An 18,377-nucleotide genomic window follows, 5' to 3' on the forward strand; every position below is an offset into this window, starting at 1 on the left:
GTGGCAGTCTTAGGCGATTAGCTTCAAACCCCACTTTATTATTGCCATCTCATGCTTCGAGTTTCACAGCTTTGAGTCCATCCCATGGTGAAGCACAATGTAGCGCACAAAGGTGGTTGCAGGTCATAAGCTATGCTTAAAGTTACAATGCAACATTTATTTCTAAGAGTTCAGACTTCTGGATCAAGAGGAGCCTCTGCCAAGGAGAAGAGTTGAAGGAGGGGTACTGCCCCTGTGCTGTGTGTTCTTTGCTGGGTTGGTCTGCAGTTGCTGCTTCTGCCTCAAAGAGGGCAAAGACTGGACTTTGCTGTGTATCCTGCTTGTGAATTTTCTCCAAGGGCTTGGAGTAGAGCGTGCCTCCTGTTGAACATCTCAAGGATATCAAAGACTTCAGTTTCATCTGCCTACTGCACTGGGAACTGTGTGTTTTGTGCTGCAACAGAAGACATATCCCCGCAGCGCCATCAATGACGCCACTGACTGCAACGTGAACTGACGACGCCACATGGAGCCATGCCCCACGTCGCGCTGCAACCCTGGTCTCACCAACGCCACCACCTGATGCCATTACAGAGCTGCTGCTTGCACCATGACTTGTGGGCCCAGCACTCCACATTGCCTTGCTCACACCGCAGTCTTGGCATCCCAGAACGATGATGCTCCACAGTGACACCGATGCCGCTACCTGCACGGTGGCTGAGGACACCACCTGTGAGGTACACAACGCACCGTCCCACCCCGCATCGCAGCCCTAGTCAACCAACGGCATCGACTCCAGTGTTGTCAACAGATGCCCCTGTCTGTACCATGACCCGTGGGTGTGGCACGGAGCCCCCCCTGCGCCGCCACCTTGGATCTACTGACAGTGCTTCAGCAACGACAATGCCGCTGACTACACTGTGACCAGGAGACGCTGCACTGCCCGCTTCACAATGCAGCCCTGGTCTCCCCAGCACTGCAGGATGCCGTCACGAGATGCTGCCTCTACCATGACCTGTACACCACATGTCGCATCATCCCGCTCCGCAGCCCTGACACACTCCACGCCAGCGCTCCTGACTTAGTCAGCAACCCAGAGTTCGATCAGCAATGCATGTGACTTCAAGGGCCCAACAACCCCCGCAGCGACCTACAAAACCATCACCGCAGTCTGGATCCCACTGCGACGATCACGACACCCTGCATTTCTAAAATACTGTTTGCAGGTCCTCCCGACACTGTAGCTGGCCTGCGATGCTGCAGCCGACCTGAACTGTTGGATTAGTTGTTCACGACGCTGTGATAGTCCCAGACAGAGTTATCAACTTCAAGGAACTTCATTTTTAAGTAATTCTTGCAAAATTCATATCTTTATTACTGTATGTTAGATTTTTCTCATTTTGGTCTTGTTTTACAAAGATAAATATTTATTTTTCTAAAACTGGTGTGGTGTCCTTTTGTAGTGTTTTCACCTTATTACTGTGTTATGTGCAAATGCTTTACACATTGCTTTTGAGTTAAGCCTAACTGCTCGTGCCAATCTACCAAGGGGGTGAGAAGGGGTTATCTGAGCTGCATATCTCCCTTATCCTGACAAGAGTGAGGGTTCCTACTTGGAGAGCGTGCAAACAGACTGCCTACTAGAGACCCCTTTTTTTAACAGTGACTAATTGGAGGGTCATTGATTTAAATCCTCTGTCGTGCACTGAGGAGTAATGACATCTTGGTTCAAACCACTCGACCACTCCCATTGGCAAGTCTTATTTGATCAGGTTGAGCTATTTTTAATACTTATTTGTCCCTTCTGGTGAGATGACACTGAACAGGTGTTCTGTTGAGTTGAAAAGTGGAAGGGCAATAAAAGATACCTTTAAATCTTGTTCTTATGCCACATTTGCTCTGTGTGTGGGTTGTATTTATGTTTCCTTAATGCAAAGCGTGTATTATTAGGGTGAGCAATCTAAAACATTGCAAGGTCACACTGCACTACTGACAGTAGTTCCAATGAAAAAAATGTGTGTACAAATGTTTTAAAGATTTACCAATATGAGGCTATGTATAATGCTTCAGGAATTCTCTCTGATTAGATGCAAATATTTGCAGAAGCTTGAAAGCAAGACTGATGAGTCTTTGCTTTCAAAATAAAATGCTCAGAAAAAAAATGCAAGAAGGAAAAATGTTTTGTTAAATTACTGTTAAACCGTATGTACTATTTCTTTAGGTGTCATTTAGTAAACTGTGTTGATGCATCCTAGTATTTCCCCCAAAAAAATTCATGATGGAAAATAAGTGTAACTATTTTCAACAAGATTATGGGAAACATGAAAATAAACAAGTGCTGGCAAAGCCAACCAATCCAACATTGGTGGTAAGTCTTTTGGTTTTGCCAATGTATGTCTTGTTTTGACATGGCTTTTGTAACACTTTATAGTTGTGAGAGGTGCCAAACCCTCACCATTGTAACAAACATTGGCAAAAAGCAAAAAAATGTTTTGGTCTCAAAAAGCACACATTGCCACAGTAGTTTCTGGGACTGAACAAAACTACTTTGCGTGCCAATATGCTTCTAGTGGAAGAGCAGAATGCTACCACTCACAGTAAAGTTAGCTCATAGATGGATAGAGATAGAAAAATAATTTCAATCAAAACAAAATGTTTTGGTTAACGTCAGACGTGATTGGGGGTCCAATTTTTAAAGAAAGTCACAAAAGTGTACCAACGGTATATGTCTTTTTATTGGTGGCTTTCATGAATTCACAAGAATTTACAGAAATAAACCAAGAAATCGTACTCCAGGAACAGATTTGTGAACTGTATTTTAGCACAAGCTAATATGGATGTGTAGATTTGCTCATGCGAAAATCTACTGAGCATTTAGAACTTCACTTTCCCACCAACCACATTTTTCCCAACCCTGGAAGAACTTCTACTTCTGCTCGTCAGGAATACATTTCCAAACCTTTCTTTGTATGTAAAAAAAGTCAAGAGTTGAGCTAATGAAACACCTTAAAACATGCATTTTAATAGGTTTGCGCAGACTCAAAAAGGCATTCCAGCTCTCGGACTACTGCTTACTGCTTCCTCTAGCCCCAGTATGAAGATCTGCGCAATGGTGGCAAAATAAGGAAATTGCTATAGTAGGGCATGAAATTGCTAGTATTCAAGCCCTACTACCATATTAGCCATGACACAATCAGAGAGGCTATTATCATAGCTCTTACATAATGAGATTGCTGCCATAATTTGTCACCGCACTACATGGCACCAAAGGGACAAGTAGCGCTTTTTTGTTATTTTTTACAGGACAAGTAGATTTATGAAGTAATCTATCTATGGACAAGTAGATATTTTATTAAATTCCACACCCCTGATTCTACGTGCAATTTACATGCTGTCAAACAAAACATCTAACAATATAATAACACGCAATGAATATCCTGTGTGTTCAAGACCAGTCCAGCCACAAATTACTCCAAAACTTTGTGTATGTCAACATACATTAAACTACTGCAAGCAGGCAAATGCAAATAATACCAACAACAACCTACTTCAACAGTTGCATCTGTCACCATAGGCTACCATACAGGAAAACATGAAAATGTATTTCTCCACTTAACTTCTATTGGGACCTAAGTCAGGTCTATGGGCGAGGATGGGACTTGCAAGAGTGCTGCTGAAAGATCGAAGAATGAAATACAGATATACCTTTTTTTTTTTTTTTTTTTTTTACACCTATCAGGAGGACGGAGAAAGCCCAATGGCAGGCAGAGAGGGTCGGGCAAACATATTGTGCACTGGCCTGCATACTCTGTGTTACATAAGACCAGTCCCTATCGGCTGAATCCAACAAAGGCATCAGGATGTTCTCTCACTGCGGTACACAGGCCAACATACGTGAAACAGCCAAATGTAACCAATGCCAACCATAACCAGCATTGTGGGTCTCAAGAATTAAAGCAGGGTGGCGTAGACGAGCAAGCGCCCTGATGTAAAGAGAGGGGTGGGGCCTCCTGAAGTGGCCGCCGCGCAGATCAAGAGAAACATACAAACACTTATGTCAAGCGATTGTCTTTAACAAAATAATAAATGACTATAAAAAAATACTGTTGTTGCCAATACATGCGTAATTCAAACTTGAGGGGGGTGCAGCCTCCAAGAAGACTCTTCAATGTGGCTGCGGGGGATGGCAGTGACACCCCTAATCTAACGCTTGTGCACAAGACTTCCTGTTTATACTTAACCCAACCCGATACAACCAAATGCCTACTGTGGCATGTGAACGTAATGGGACATGGTGGGTCTCAAGAATTTAAAGCAGGGTGGCTCAGGTAAGGAACCTTGCAGATGTAAAGAAAGGGGCTTGCCTCCCATAGCTGCCACCATTCCCTGGAGAAATAAAGAGAAATAAAAGGGCCTGGCCTGCTAAAGTAGCCACATGCAGAACAAGGACAGTGACTCATGAGCACCATAGGGATACTTTTAATTGAACATGCACCCCTAACTGCTCTAGGTGAAGTGGGTTATTGCACTCTTGTCTGACAAATGGCAAACAAGCTGCCTGACATCATATCTGGCTATACACCCACCCACAGTTTAATACAACCACAAAAGAAATTAAAAAAAAAAAAAAACAGTCTCTCCATGAACAGATGAACACAACAAAGCGTAATGATACTGTGCTTAGTGCCTGCTCCATGGCACAACCAAAGAGGCAGGACTGACCACTAGTAAGCAAGGATTTTAAAATGAGACCGAAAAAAACAAATAAAATGGCTTTCAGCACACACAAGAAGTACACTAAAGTATACAAGAGGTTGTATGCTTATGCTCGACCTAAAAAAGATGTGAAAATGCTGGCCAGAAAAACCCTGCAGCATCCCTATCAGCTTCTTCATTGTTCTGCCTATATTACTCCTGCTTCTGCTACTGTCCTAAACAAAGAGGACATGACAATTTGGCCACTGTGAAGCTATCCAACCAGAAAGAACCAATTTCTTCAGCACCATGTCAAAATACAAAATGCTTTCAAAGAATATTATGCATTAACCACATACAACACATACATTGATGAAAATTCCTCTTTTTTTTTTTCCCCAATAGGCGAGGTCAGGTTGGCAGTGCTTCAATCTCTTTTTGGCAACTGCACTATTCAGATCCATTAACTTAAATTAATTAATTATAATGTGAAGCAGTTGTGCCTTTCAGACACAATAATCAATTATGGCGTCCTCCATAAAATGCCCTACACTACAACCACATGGTGTTTAACAGTCTCAAACCACATTCCACAAAGTTTGCAAGGAATAATAGGGCAGAAGAAAGAGAATTAATAAACCCAAAGAGAAGGACTCAGAGTAATGGAATTACTGGTAAATAAATAAAGCATTACCTCCTTGTGCCTCTTGCTTTAATTAATTTCCTGAGATTTATCCGAGCAAAAAGACCAGGATGCCTGTAAGTCACTACTCAACATATTAAATGTCACTTGTTCTTTTCATATTCACTCGATAGATGAACGAACTTCAGATTTAATAACATCTTGTACATCTATTTCTTGCATTATCCAAATATGTTTAGAAATGTAGAGAGAGTAGACCAAGCAGTTGTCCTGCCAATTTCCACTAATGAGGCTCCCTCCCTCTCTGCTAACATTCCTCTTATTGGCCTGCCCTGAATTCCTAAGGGAGCCGAAATCTGGGTTTAGCAAAGAGCTAATCCATCTACTAAGGGTCTGAACTGCAGCCTTCAATCCCTTCTTATACAGTCCAAATTTGAAAAGAGAGGAGACTACCCTCCATCTCTCTATCCAAATAAATCATCATAGCTCTTCTGAAATCTCAGGTTTGAAGCCTAAATTCCTATTGAGTTTCATCACCAGGATACAAAAATGGAAGAATCACTTCATGCTCCTAACTTTAAGTTCAAAATTACTTTGAGGATAAAGGGAGAACTTAGAAGTAAAGGATTCTGTTCTAGAAAACCCTGAGAAAAGGATATCTACAAGAACAGAGACCAGAGTGCACCTGGCCTTCTGGCAGAGGTTATTGCAACAAAAAAGAAAGTGTTCAGGATTAAACTTGTATTCACTGACTCCAAAGACAGGATTCCTAAGAGTCTGTAGAATCACAGGAACACGAAGAATGAAGAGACAATGTTGTTGAATCCCCCTAAAGAACATCTGAAGCCAGTTCTCTTGTCTGATATGTTTTTCCAGGATCTAAAAGCATATATGACTTGCCACTAGATCTTTAGAGTTGAAACACTGAAACCTAGCATGAACCCATCCTGCAAAAAGATGGAATCTGAACCAACTCTGTGTTCTGAGGCACCAGCTCCCTTGCCAGATACTACTTACTAGATGTTACCGAGAGTTGCATAAAAGCTAAGAGTAGACGTTCTTCTGGAAGACTGGATAGAAATTACCAACTGTCCTGAAAGACATTTATTTCTTAATCCTGCCCTTTCAATTCCCAGACTATTAGTCTAAAGCCTTGTTAAAGTGTTGGAATAGACTGGAGAAAAGGACAGGAGAGACAACAATCAGTAGGAACCACTACTGTTTGGTCATTGCTATCAGGAGACAATTCCACATGAGCTGAGCCAGGCTGGCACAATTAGATTTGCTGCTGCCCTGTCCTTACTTACCCTGACCAGGAACTTGGGTATTAAGGGAAAAGGAGGAAAGACATACCAAACCCTTTAGCCAAGGACAGCAGTGCACCCAGACTCCATGAATGCCTCTCCCTTGCTCTTCTACGAAACAAAGCGGCAGGCAAGAATTCTGAACAGATGCAAACAGGTCTATCACTGGTTCTCCCCTGCTCTAACAAATCTATACAAACACTCAAGGATTCTGACAAAACTCCTGAGAAGTTGGAATGACCTTGCTCAACCTAACAGCTACATTGTTTACTGATCCTTGAATGTACACTATGATCAGAGAACTAATCTTGCTTTCTGCCCAAACAAACATCCAGTCTGATATTTTGGACAATGATGGATATTTTATTCCATTTAATGACGTAAAACTTTGTAGTCATATTGTCCGCTCTGACAAGGACTGAACTGTTTGAAAACAGGGGAGAAAATAACAAAAGAGCTAAGTGAATTGCTCTAACTCCCCCCCATTTGGAAAACCTGACCTGCTGAGTCTGGGACTAACACCCTGAATCTGCTGGGATCCTGTACATGCACCCCACTCCAAAGCACTGGTGTCTGGCATTGAAAGCAATAGTTTTGAAGGGGGACAATGGAACCCACTTTAGGATGTTTGTGGATCCATGCACAATACCATCTTTGTCTCAAAAAACACAGACATCAGAATCCATAGTGACATGATGGGCTGTAATACAGTAGGGCATGTCTCAGTTTAAGGCAATATCTGACCCATGGAGCTTACAACACAGTTGCTGGCCAATCCCCTTGTACCTACAACTATACCGCTAAGGTTTGAGAATCTCTAGTGAAAGAAGTCTCAAAATGTAACACTGAATCTTCTCAACTCTTATCTGGTAGAGTTACCAAACACCAGTCTGTATGGAACCTTGCTCCACTGAACACCGGATCCTGTGATGGTGCAAGCTCAGACTTTTAGATTTACCAAACGTCTGTGTTCGCTTAGTAGAGACAGAACTCAGAATGTGTTATATCCTCTGATGCAGAGAAAACCAGTCAGTCATCCGGGTAGGGTTGAACACATATCCCTTTGTGATGAAGGACCACCATTAGGGTGGTCAAATTTTTGGTAAGGACTAATGAGACGGATTATATCCCAAATGGCAGCACTCAGAACTGACAAACAGGATACAGTGGGTGGCAGGGGAGGTCTTTTCTGGGGGAAACTTGTCATTAACTGATGTGTCCGAGAGGAACAACAGCTTCATGCCGCAATTAAATTAACAGAGAGAAAAAGGAGGGAAAGACCTTATTATTAGTGCCCCTTTGGCACACAGGTTAACTCCGAGGAGTTATGTACCAGCATCATCAGTAACCCAGGGAGGGTAAAATACTTCAGGTCTACGGGGTTGCAGTAGACCTGCCAATTCTTCTGGTACAGACCGCTTTGAATGAAGCAGATCTTCGTAATGCAGCACTAAGTTGCTGCAATCAGCAGAAGAGATCATTTTCACCTAAGTGGCCTTAACAGAATTTAAACTTTCATTCTTAATAGCATGTAAATTGATTAAATTTAGTTTGAACTCAGAAATGCATATTACACAACTTGAAACAGTATTTACCACCAAAAATGCTTTGTGTGGCATAGGTTTAACATAAATCTGCTTAAAACAGAATATGAAAAACAGTCAGGGACCATTTTTGTAATATCTTCCAACCTACAACCCAGGGAAAAAAGCATATATCTACGCCAGCCTCAAGCATCACTTGGCCCAACTATTGTGCCACAGTGGAAGAGGACACTGCATTGAAAGATTTCTAAAGGAATATTGGCAATTGTTGAACTCTCTTAGGTCTAAATTCTGTGGCCATGCCTTGACATGCTCAAAAACACTTCACCATGCAGAGTCCATGGTAACCAGAAAAGACTTAGATAAGATAACTACAGTGTTGGATTATGTCCTCCTAGGAATGCACAGAAAAAAAAGATTGTTCTGAACCTCATAGGCTGAACTGATGCCCAGAAACATAGAGGTACACTGACTGAATGATCGAAGCATCATTTGATAACCTTCTGTGGATCCCGCTGCTCTTTGGAAACAACCTCTAACATACCCATGGCCTCCCATGCTTCTGGATGGCTAAAAGTCGGCAAATTATCAATTACCGTTCCAGCAGTCCCAGTCAGAGAAGCCCTGGAGATTGTCAGTACCTAGTCCCCGAAAACAGCCAAACAAGTGTTTTTCGTCATATCCAGCCCTATAAAAATCACCCAGGTTTAAAACGTTTTTTCATATATGCTTCACCTTGTCCAAAGAAGCAAAAGGTAGTTCCTCAGTTCCTTTGCAACGGGGCTCCCGAAGAGCCTCCCTTGTAGTACAGGACTCGGTCCGGATATGGCCACGCTAAGTTAGGATCGATTTATTTTCGAAAGACTGCCTTCTTTCTGCCATTTAACAATTAGCATGGCCTAACATGCAGGTCACTTGTTTAATCCACCCTGAAAGAACGCCTGGATTAGGAAGGTCCCTTCCTCCTCAGCACATTTCACCTTGTCTATTATGTTTGTTAAAGGCTTCTAACATCGAACAATTTGTCCTGGCACATCTACCAGAATTTTCATCACCTTTCTAAGGATTAATAAAAGATGCACCTCAGATCATCATCTCATGATCAAATTCTAGAGCCAGCAACACCATTACCTCCACAGAGGGGCATGCCACTCTAAAGCAGTTATGCAAATCTTTATCCATCCGTTTCCTAAGTCATTTTCTCCTATTGAAACCACTCAATTGAGCTTGGAAGGTAAAGAAAATTATGGTAAAAAAAGTACCTCTATAAGAGTATTTAATTGTCTAGCTCCTGGAAAGACTAGTCTTCTAACTCACTCTTGACTCATGGGACCATTTTCTGGCCAGGTGCTGTGGCTGCTCGTAGTAAGCATTTTCAAAGCATGCCTCAGATGCACCAATGGGCCCTTCATCGTTGCAATTTTATCCCTTTGGATCAAGGGTTCCTGTGGTGTCTGTTTAGCAGTTTCTGATGTGCTTTTTCCTTACCGGACGTAAAGTGGATTTGTTTCAATATAATTGCTTTATTAGGCTGCTGAAGGCATCAATTCGGACAGATGAGCTTCTCCCGTTTCTAATACACTTGTTCTTTCAGTAGCTTTTCTTACCCTTGGCCCCAGTGTCCTGATAACCAATGCCCCGCTTTCATTTTCCATCAATGAGGGGGCAGGAGGGGGGTGTGATGCTATTAATGGTGTTTGACCAATGACTTTGTGTTTCACCACTGCGCATATTAGTTGCTCAATGTTCACCAGTAGCACATTATATGTTTTGTTCAGTCTAGCCGCCTATTGGCTTTGACATGGCATTAGCCATTACTTTCTGTATTCAGTTCAGCCGCCTATTGGCTTTGACATTGCATTAGCCATTACATTCTGTATTCTGCCTATTGGCTTTGACATGCTGTATTTAGTTTAGCTGCCTATTGGCTTTGACATGATATTAGACATCACATTTGGTATTCAGCTCAGCTGCCTATTGGATTTGACATGACATTAGACATTACATTTGATATTTAGGTTAGCTGCCTATTGCCTTTAACGTGGAGTTAGACATTGCAGTTGAGAATCCAAGCTGTATTTTTCCAAGCTATGTTTTTCCACAAGATGAACCAAGCTGTTTTCTTCGCACAGCAGACTAGACCTGATAAGAGAGAGTACATTTGGTGTTTTCCTTTCTGCTCAGGCTGGGGAAGAGGAGAAGTCTGGGAGATCTGGCCAGTCTCCAAAGGCTTACGTAGTTTTCCCCGAGTCTGAGAGGAGGGGGCACGCTTTTGTAAGGATGACTCGGGGCTTCAGAGATTTAGATTCGAAACTGCTGGACTTCGGACTGGAACTTGGCGCCAGTTGCCAGTCTCCCGTGTGGGTAGATAATCTCTTTCTCACAGTTGACCGGAGTCATCAACTTGCAGACCCCAGAAAGATGAAGCTGTATATAGGCCTTACACGGTTAAGTATTTGATTGTATATGCTTTGCATTAAATATCTAACCTGCTGTGTACACTGCAACTGAGAAGTACTGTGATATATTTTGTTTTCATTGTTGCGATACTTTTACTCATTTGAACGTGTGCTTGAAATCTATTAATTCGTCTCTCAAGAACTTGTGGGTGGGGAAGAATTAACAACAATAAAGGTCTTCTTTGAACTCAGAAGTGCATTCCAGAGATGTTCTGAAGCTCTGATACGAGATAAGTAGGAAAGCAGAACAGGAGGTGGAGTAAGAGCTTATTTATTCACTGACCCAGGGGTCATCAAAGTGGAATTCTTTGCTCTTTATGCAGATTGATCTATTTGGAGAGGCATTCAAGCATTACGAATTAGTGCTCTTACAATCGCCCCTTATCTCACAGCGATTTTGATGACCTCCTGCATCACACTGGGACTGACCTTACTAACAATCTCAATTCTAACAGGAATGGAACTTTCTAACCTCATGCCATTTTGGCAACTGGAGCAATCAGGATAAACCCTTTAATGATTATTACACCCCCTCTGTAAGAATTTGGGTTACTGTATGAGGGGAAGTGGGAACCCTACTCAAGCAGCAACCACAATCCATGTCAGGGTGAAGTCATAAGCAACTCCCAAATTAAGCTATGCTCAACCCACTGGTACCCTGGCACACACCACCCAGGCTTAATTTAGAGGCAATGTATTAAGTATTTATGCAGCACTTCAAACAGTAATAGGGGGAAAACACAACAGAAGGAAAATTCCACACAAAATTAGAAACACAGAATAATCAGAAGAACTGGAGATATGCAAGTTTAACTATTTAAGCGAAAATAGCAATATAAAAAAGAACCAACTGTGGATATCTGGTTGCACTAGACTGGGACAAAGTCACAAGCACAGGCCAACTGCACTGGAGGGCAGGCTGGTTACAGGGACCCAGTTAGATCTGCTGAAAAGGAGTATCTTAAATCTTGTTTGCAGAGCGCTGAGGCATCCTGCATCAAGAATGCATCACACAGTGATGGTTCCTAGGAGCAGCGAAGCGAGGTCATGTGTCGTCATTTAGAATGCCATCGATATGGGGCTTGTGATGTAAAGTCCGGCATAAAGATATGTCATGCACCAAGCGTTTCTGGGAGGGTGCAGGCAGCAATGTGAATTCCTTGCGTCAGGGAAATACATGCAGTAGAGGTGATGCGTCTTTTGTTTGGGTTGTGCCAAGCAGCAGAGAAGACGTGGCGATCTGCTGGAACTACAGATAGGCTAGTGGAGCATCTTCTGGTCCACTTCCAAGGGCCCAGGTTTGTGGTGGCCACACCTGGAAGGTTGGGACAGAAGGATGGCAGAGTCTAGATGGTGGGTTCAAGGTTTCTGGAGCCTTCTGCCCCTGAGGATCAAGTGAGAAGGCCAGCCAACTGCCCCTGGAATCACTCTGGGGTACTGGGTTCAGCTGATGTCGGTACAGTCCTTTACAGAGCGGCAAGAGGGCAGCAGTCTAGCATAGCAGAATGGTAATCCTTTAAGTAGCACAGCAGTCCTTCTTCCTCGCAGAGTCCACAGGTCCAGAAGCATACTGAAGAGTTGATGTCTGAGGTCCAACACTTAAACCTGGTGCCCACTTTGAAGTGGAGGAAGTTTCTAGAGGTTTCGGCCCTCTTCAGGTGTTAGGCATTCCCTTCCTCCCTGCCATGGCCCCAGCTTGTCTGGTATCACAATACCAGTGTCAAACACTTTGTGAGAGTACTCCGGAACAGCCTTTGTGATGTTCAAGTGTGGTAAGTGATAGCTCTTTCCCCATCTTACCTCAGAGAGGCCTATCCTGCCAACACCCATCTTCTTTTTGTCTCACTGTCTAGGACAAATACACAAACAGCCAGCTACACCTAGTAATTTGACCCAGGATCAGGCTGCAGGAACCAAATGGTTAGGATATCAAAATGCTAACTTTCTAAAAGTAGTATTTTCAGAATTGTGATTAAAAATCAGAGTTTACCATTAAGAAGGACTTTTAATTACAATTCTTTAGACACCAAACTACACTTGTCCACAGCCCTCTGGGCTGTTCAGGGCCTACTTAGGGGTGACCAATCTATATTGAAAAGGAAGGTTTAGGCCTGGCAAAAGGTTTATAATGCCAGTTCAAAATGGCTGGGTAAAATTACACACAGGCCGCAATGGCAGGGCTGAGACATGTTTAAAGGGCTACTCAAATGGGTGCTACAATCAGTGCTGCAGGCACACTAGTAGCATTTAATTTACAGGTCCTGTGCACCAGTATTATCATTTTACTAAGGACTTGCATTTAAAGTAAATAAATGTGCCAATTGGATGAAAGCCAATTTTTCCATGTTTTAAGGAGAAAGCACAAACACATTAGCAGAGGTAAGATATGCAGAGGCAAAACGTTAGGGGAGAACCACTCCAAGGATGCCAGACCTAACATCCCCTCCCTCCAAATAAATGTCTGGGAAAAAAATAATAATCTTATAAGCACTTCCCGGTCACTAAACTGAGACCCTACTCCTCCTGTTATAATCACCTCCTTTGCAAACGATTAAAAACAGAATACTGCACAGCAGCACAATGCATGACCTGTTACCAAAGTGATGTTCCACTCTATTGGCAGACTATGCTCTCCCAAAACACACCTCAAAATGACATAGAAGAGACAGCTCAAGCAGTTACCTCATTACAGAATTACCCAAAAAGGAGACTACTGGATAAAGAGAAGGAAGGCTACTTATTTCAGATGTAGATCAGGAGAGAATGAAGTTTGTGGATGTCTGCAGTCCTTTTGTTCTAACTGCTAAAGCACAATCCTCGCCTCCGACCCTGACCTTGAATTTCAAGATGTCACGGAGATTTGTAGCAAAATTTATTAAAAATAAACATTTAAAAAAAACTCAAATAAAACTCAAACAGACGCCAGGCCTTGGACTGAACCCTGCCGTTCCTTGACTATTACAACAAGTTGACTATGTGCCAACTCCATGTCACTTGATTCACGGGTGCGCGCATGAAAACGAATTCCCTTGACAGTCCGATTTACACCGAGGCCCTTCTGCAACTTATGTAAACATCGCCTGATGGAGCCGCACTTTTTTTTTTTAGGTATTCCCTTGTGTCACAGTACAGTTTGGGTGCACACCTTAATTTGGTGGCCTACGTTACACAAAAGTACCTCATGTTAAACAGAGAATCTTAAAAGTTTCCTCTTGCACGTCACTTACAACACCATTTCAATAGGCTTATAGTTTGTTTGATTTAAAAAGGAGAATGCTTCGGTCCCAGCTGGTGTTCCCGAAAGAGCAGATCAGCTCTGTGGCTCCATCACTGGTCAAAATCTTCGTTATCTGCTTGGTCATGTCGCCAGTAATAGTCAAAGACCGAAAGTGGTCAAAGTCATTTCTGCCTAGCTTACGTAGACGCCGGGCAGCAGATCGGTAACACTTCCAAGGCTGGGGCTCTATCAGCAGGTACTTACAGAGAGATGCGAGGCAGCCTAAAAATTCCACCAGACCTCTGTCCCCATGGTGCAGGTGAATCCACATAGTCACAGACATACAAAAAACAAGATCAAAGGACGAGCGATCAAACCTAGCTAGGAAGGAGTCAAAGACCCCTTGGCGAGCAACTGCATCCATAATATTGAGACAAGAGTAGGAAATTGAGTCTGGAAAGGGGTTTGTTTCCTTTGCCCTCTGAATCAACGTGGCATCGATGTCACAACAGAGTAGTTGGACATTTCCGAGATCATCTACGGAAAGGGCACGTGCTGTTTCGTTGTCTTGAAAGCCCATGAGAAGACGATACAGAGCAACACTCAGGTCCTGGGAAAGAAAAAAAACATCTGTGTACTGCAATTTAAAACATCTTTAATAGATAGCCTGTGTGTATCAGAATGACCTCTTTTACAATAAGTTCGATAGCTGATAAATAGGATCGTTTCTACTCTTTAAGAATGCCTATGTTTCATTCTGTTCCACGAACCATTCCCCCTTAAGTTTTTCCCTCAATCAAAAGGCTCATTCTTTTTTATGCTACTCAACCCTGAGATTTTCAAAGCAGCCCTTCTCCTGACTTCCAGGGTGTATTGCCAATACCTCAATTTCAAAAGATTTCCTTGGTTGCATAGGTGCCCAGGGTGCATATACAAATTCTCTACATCTTTTCACTGTTGCCAGCCTATCTGCTCTCAAAGAAGCACTTATAGTTTTGTTTTGCGTTCAACACCAATTTTTACTGTTCGGATCCCGTGATCACAAGGATTACTAGGAAACTTAATCAGTGTAATTATCACAATCCCTTTATTAGTCACTACAGGGTGCCAACCCACCTCGATTCGAAGCTCTTTGCCTTAATACTTCTTCAGGTTGCTGTTTTTCCTTGTGGTCTCTCTTCTCCAACCACCCAATCCCCACGACTCGACTTCCCCCTAGTTGAGACAATTACTCATTCTAGTTTTCCTCACCATTATGCTCTCCAAAAGTCTAAACTCACGAACTATGCTCTCACTTAGATTTTCAGTCTGCCTTAAGACATTATAAGTACATTAGCCTTTTACTTCCATGTGCAGTTTGTCTTGTACGTCCTTAATCCCTTCCCTAGGTACACCCGTTAACACTTCATGATTTGCATTTCTATACTGAGTACATCAACCGGAAATAATTACATACTGTGCGTTAGTCATAAGAGCAGACATGATTTTTTTCGTTATGGCTTTCCAATTCAACACCCATTTTCCACAACCCCTCTCCTGCTCCGCATCACTTGCTTTCTCCTTGATCCCGCCTTCTTACATTAGAAAAGGGAGAACACATTCCCTATAGACCTCTGTTTTTTCCCACTTCAGCTTTCGTCCGCTGCCCACACTGTTGCATTTCTCCTTACCTAAATTAAGCACCTTTTCTGTGCCCTCTGCTCCTTTCTTTGAACCGCTTTTTATCTCTGTTGTTCAACTAATCTCTTCACCGGCCAGGTGTTTCAGTCTCATCCATGTCCCTCTTTCCTTTAACCACACTTACCTGCCCCTCTCCCTCTTCAAACCATCACCTCTGACATGCCACTGTTAATAGTTCACATACATCTACCAATACCCTTCTTCATTACTGCTCATGTTTCACACCCTCAGCCCTTGCTGTGGTCACACTTTACAGTTGCCCCTTTCTGTCTTAACTGTCTGGGTCCACCTGTTGCTCCCTTTTTCACCGCCTAACACATTTGTGAGCTTCTGCCTCGTCCCTCTCCTAACACTATTCTCTTAACTACTGTCTCATCTACTCCTTATCCCCGCCTACGGTTAAAATTGTCATCTGGTCGTTTTTTTTGTTTTTTTTAACTGTCTGGTCTGTATTTTTAGTCCCAGGTTGGCATAAAAAATAGTGGGAGACGGAGCGAAATCTAGAATTTCCCTTCTGAAATATGAAACTAACAAGCACTGTCAATTCCAAATGTTCTGGGTTTAAAGGAATGCATTATGGTACTGTGAATAATTACAAGTAGATAGCATGGGGATGGATGTGTGTTTGTGTGGAAGAAAATAACTGTAGGCTAATATCGGTGTAGGTTAAAAGGCTAAGTGACAGTTACACTGTCAAGCCCCAAATCTAAAAATCTATGAAGGTTAGAGACTTCCCTCATTTCATCTATACTGCTGCCAGCGAACAACACCATAAATCATGTAGCTAACTAAGGCACTTTATTAGTTTTACAATCTCCTCTGTATTGCCCTTGAAATTTCAGGCAGCTAGATAAACAAAATCATCACTGCTGTGTGGAGGGCAACACGTTTTTTGTGGGTGCAAAGCCCTTTTGTGAAAGACTGCTGCCCAATCAACACATGTACTCCTAACCTCCCAAAATAGATGGAGCCAAAGCTCCTCTCCAGTGATTCTCTCAGTTGTCTGGCGACACCTGCACTGTTCAGCCAGATCATAAAATCAAACATAGAGAATTCAGTAAAAAGTTTTCCAGAGCTGTCCAAATCATTTTAAAATGCTTATTTGAGCAGAGAGATCGTTGATATATTAGAAAACAATCCTGGCAACTTTAAACAACCTTGTTTTGCCCTACCAGCTCTTGGCTATTCTAGAATAGCAAAATGTAAATAAATGGCCGGGGTTTGTTTCTAAGAAAGGTGGCAACCCTACCTGCACCCCAGCCCCTTCTCACCCGTTGGCTCTCTCAAGGGTGTCGTTCTCCAGCCTTACTCTCATTTTCTCTCGTCACTGTCCCCATCCTCTCCGCTTATGACGGCCCCTCACTTTTATTCTTCCCTTTTCACCCACAGCCCACTCTTCTCGCCCTTGTTGGGCAGCTGCGCTTTAGTTCAAGTGTCCCCAGTTCCTGCTTCGCACCTCCAAGAGTCCGATCTACCCCTGCTAATCCGCTACTTAAAGGTCCTCTGTATCTTCTCTACTATACTCGCCACTGTTCCTTCTACTTTCACCAGCTGTATCCCTTTTATCCATAGCAATGCTTCTGTGCTCACCCCTTACCACTCTCTCACTCTATAGCCCTCCCTCTCCATAACCTCATCGCCCTCCGCCACCACCCCCGTCTCTCAAGACTCATTCCACCGGTGAGCTCCTTAACTGTCGGGTGGTGTTGTACTATAGCATTTCAACGGACGAGTAGCTTGCACAGTCCATTTTTTCTTTGCACTGTGACGCAAATAATTTTAATTCGTGATGGGTTAACGCCCCGGCAAAGGCCAAAATGCAAAGAAAACAATTAGACTAAATAAGTTTCTCCCATATAGAAATGAGGAAACACGAGAGTTCTTGCACCGCGGACTGTTACTTCTTTTCCCCTTTGTCATGTTTCCTCACCCCACTATTGCATCCCACGTCCAGGCACAGTAGCGGTCTCGCCCACTCGGCTTCGGGAAGCCTAGCTTTCAGCTCCGGGCTCAGGAGTCGGAGCCGGTCTCCCGGAGGGTGGAAGCGGTAATAATGCGGGAAATTGCCAAAAGGAGCGGCGCCTGGATCCCCGAAAGAAATTGATTCTGTTGAACCCAAAGCATCCGACTCCTCCAAAGAGGACGCCGCCATGACACCAACTCACTCACACTGACAGAATAGAAACCAAAGAAAGACTTGATTAAGATCCTTCAACGAATGGAAGTAGAAGAGAGACTTGAGAGGCAGCTTTGGAAAAGCAAAAGCAGGATGTGTCCTAAACGTCTAAGCAGTGACAAAGCCCATAGTTCGCGGCTCTGTGAGGCCGAGTTATAGTTTTGTTCTAGCGCTTTCATTTTGGTTGCATGTGAATGCCTGCGGGGGTTGCCACCTCTCCCAGAGAAAAATACTGGTGATTTGTTCAAGTTCCAAGTGTCTGCGAACGCCCAGACATGATTCTTAAACAGTACTTTAAATAAAATAGTCTGGTTTCATTTTTATCATGGCCTTTCTGTCTATATTTAATTAAATCAACTATCAAACAGGGGTAATTAAAGCAGCTCCAGAACACATTTTAAATTGCTTTGTTCTTATAATTACCGTTCTAAGTATGTAGTGATACAAGGGGGAAAAGTGGCTTTGTGTGGTTTACCTAACTCTCGGCCCCACTAGGACATTCAAATAACTGCCATGTCGATAAGAAATGGCCAGGTGGCAACTCGCTGCCTGAGCCATAATACATGCATGACTGGTGATAGAGCGGTCCGTAGTAATAATTTACCTGTGTTCGGACGCTCTTTAGGCCGATGAATCTTTTGACTAGGTGGGAACTCTCCGTACTCTTATATCGATCAGTC

General features: G+C 43.1%; 1 protein-coding gene across 1 annotated transcript; it reads right to left on the reverse strand.

Moving 5' to 3' along the window:
• Positions 1–2,144: 2,144 nt before the first annotated feature.
• On the reverse strand, positions 2,145–17,690 carry BCDIN3D (BCDIN3 domain containing RNA methyltransferase). The gene is made up of 2 exons (XM_069230666.1): positions 17,452–17,690; positions 2,145–14,451 (listed from the first exon to the last, which is right to left on the reverse strand). Exons 1-2 carry the CDS (start codon positions 17,671–17,673, stop codon positions 13,870–13,872), a joined length of 804 nt encoding a protein of 267 aa, XP_069086767.1. The 5' UTR covers positions 17,674–17,690; the 3' UTR covers positions 2,145–13,869.
• Between the last annotated feature and the right edge of the window lie 687 nt (positions 17,691–18,377).

Source organism: Pleurodeles waltl, chromosome 4_2, assembly GCF_031143425.1.
Source record: "Pleurodeles waltl isolate 20211129_DDA chromosome 4_2, aPleWal1.hap1.20221129, whole genome shotgun sequence".
Classification (NCBI taxonomy): domain Eukaryota; kingdom Metazoa; phylum Chordata; class Amphibia; order Caudata; family Salamandridae; genus Pleurodeles; species Pleurodeles waltl.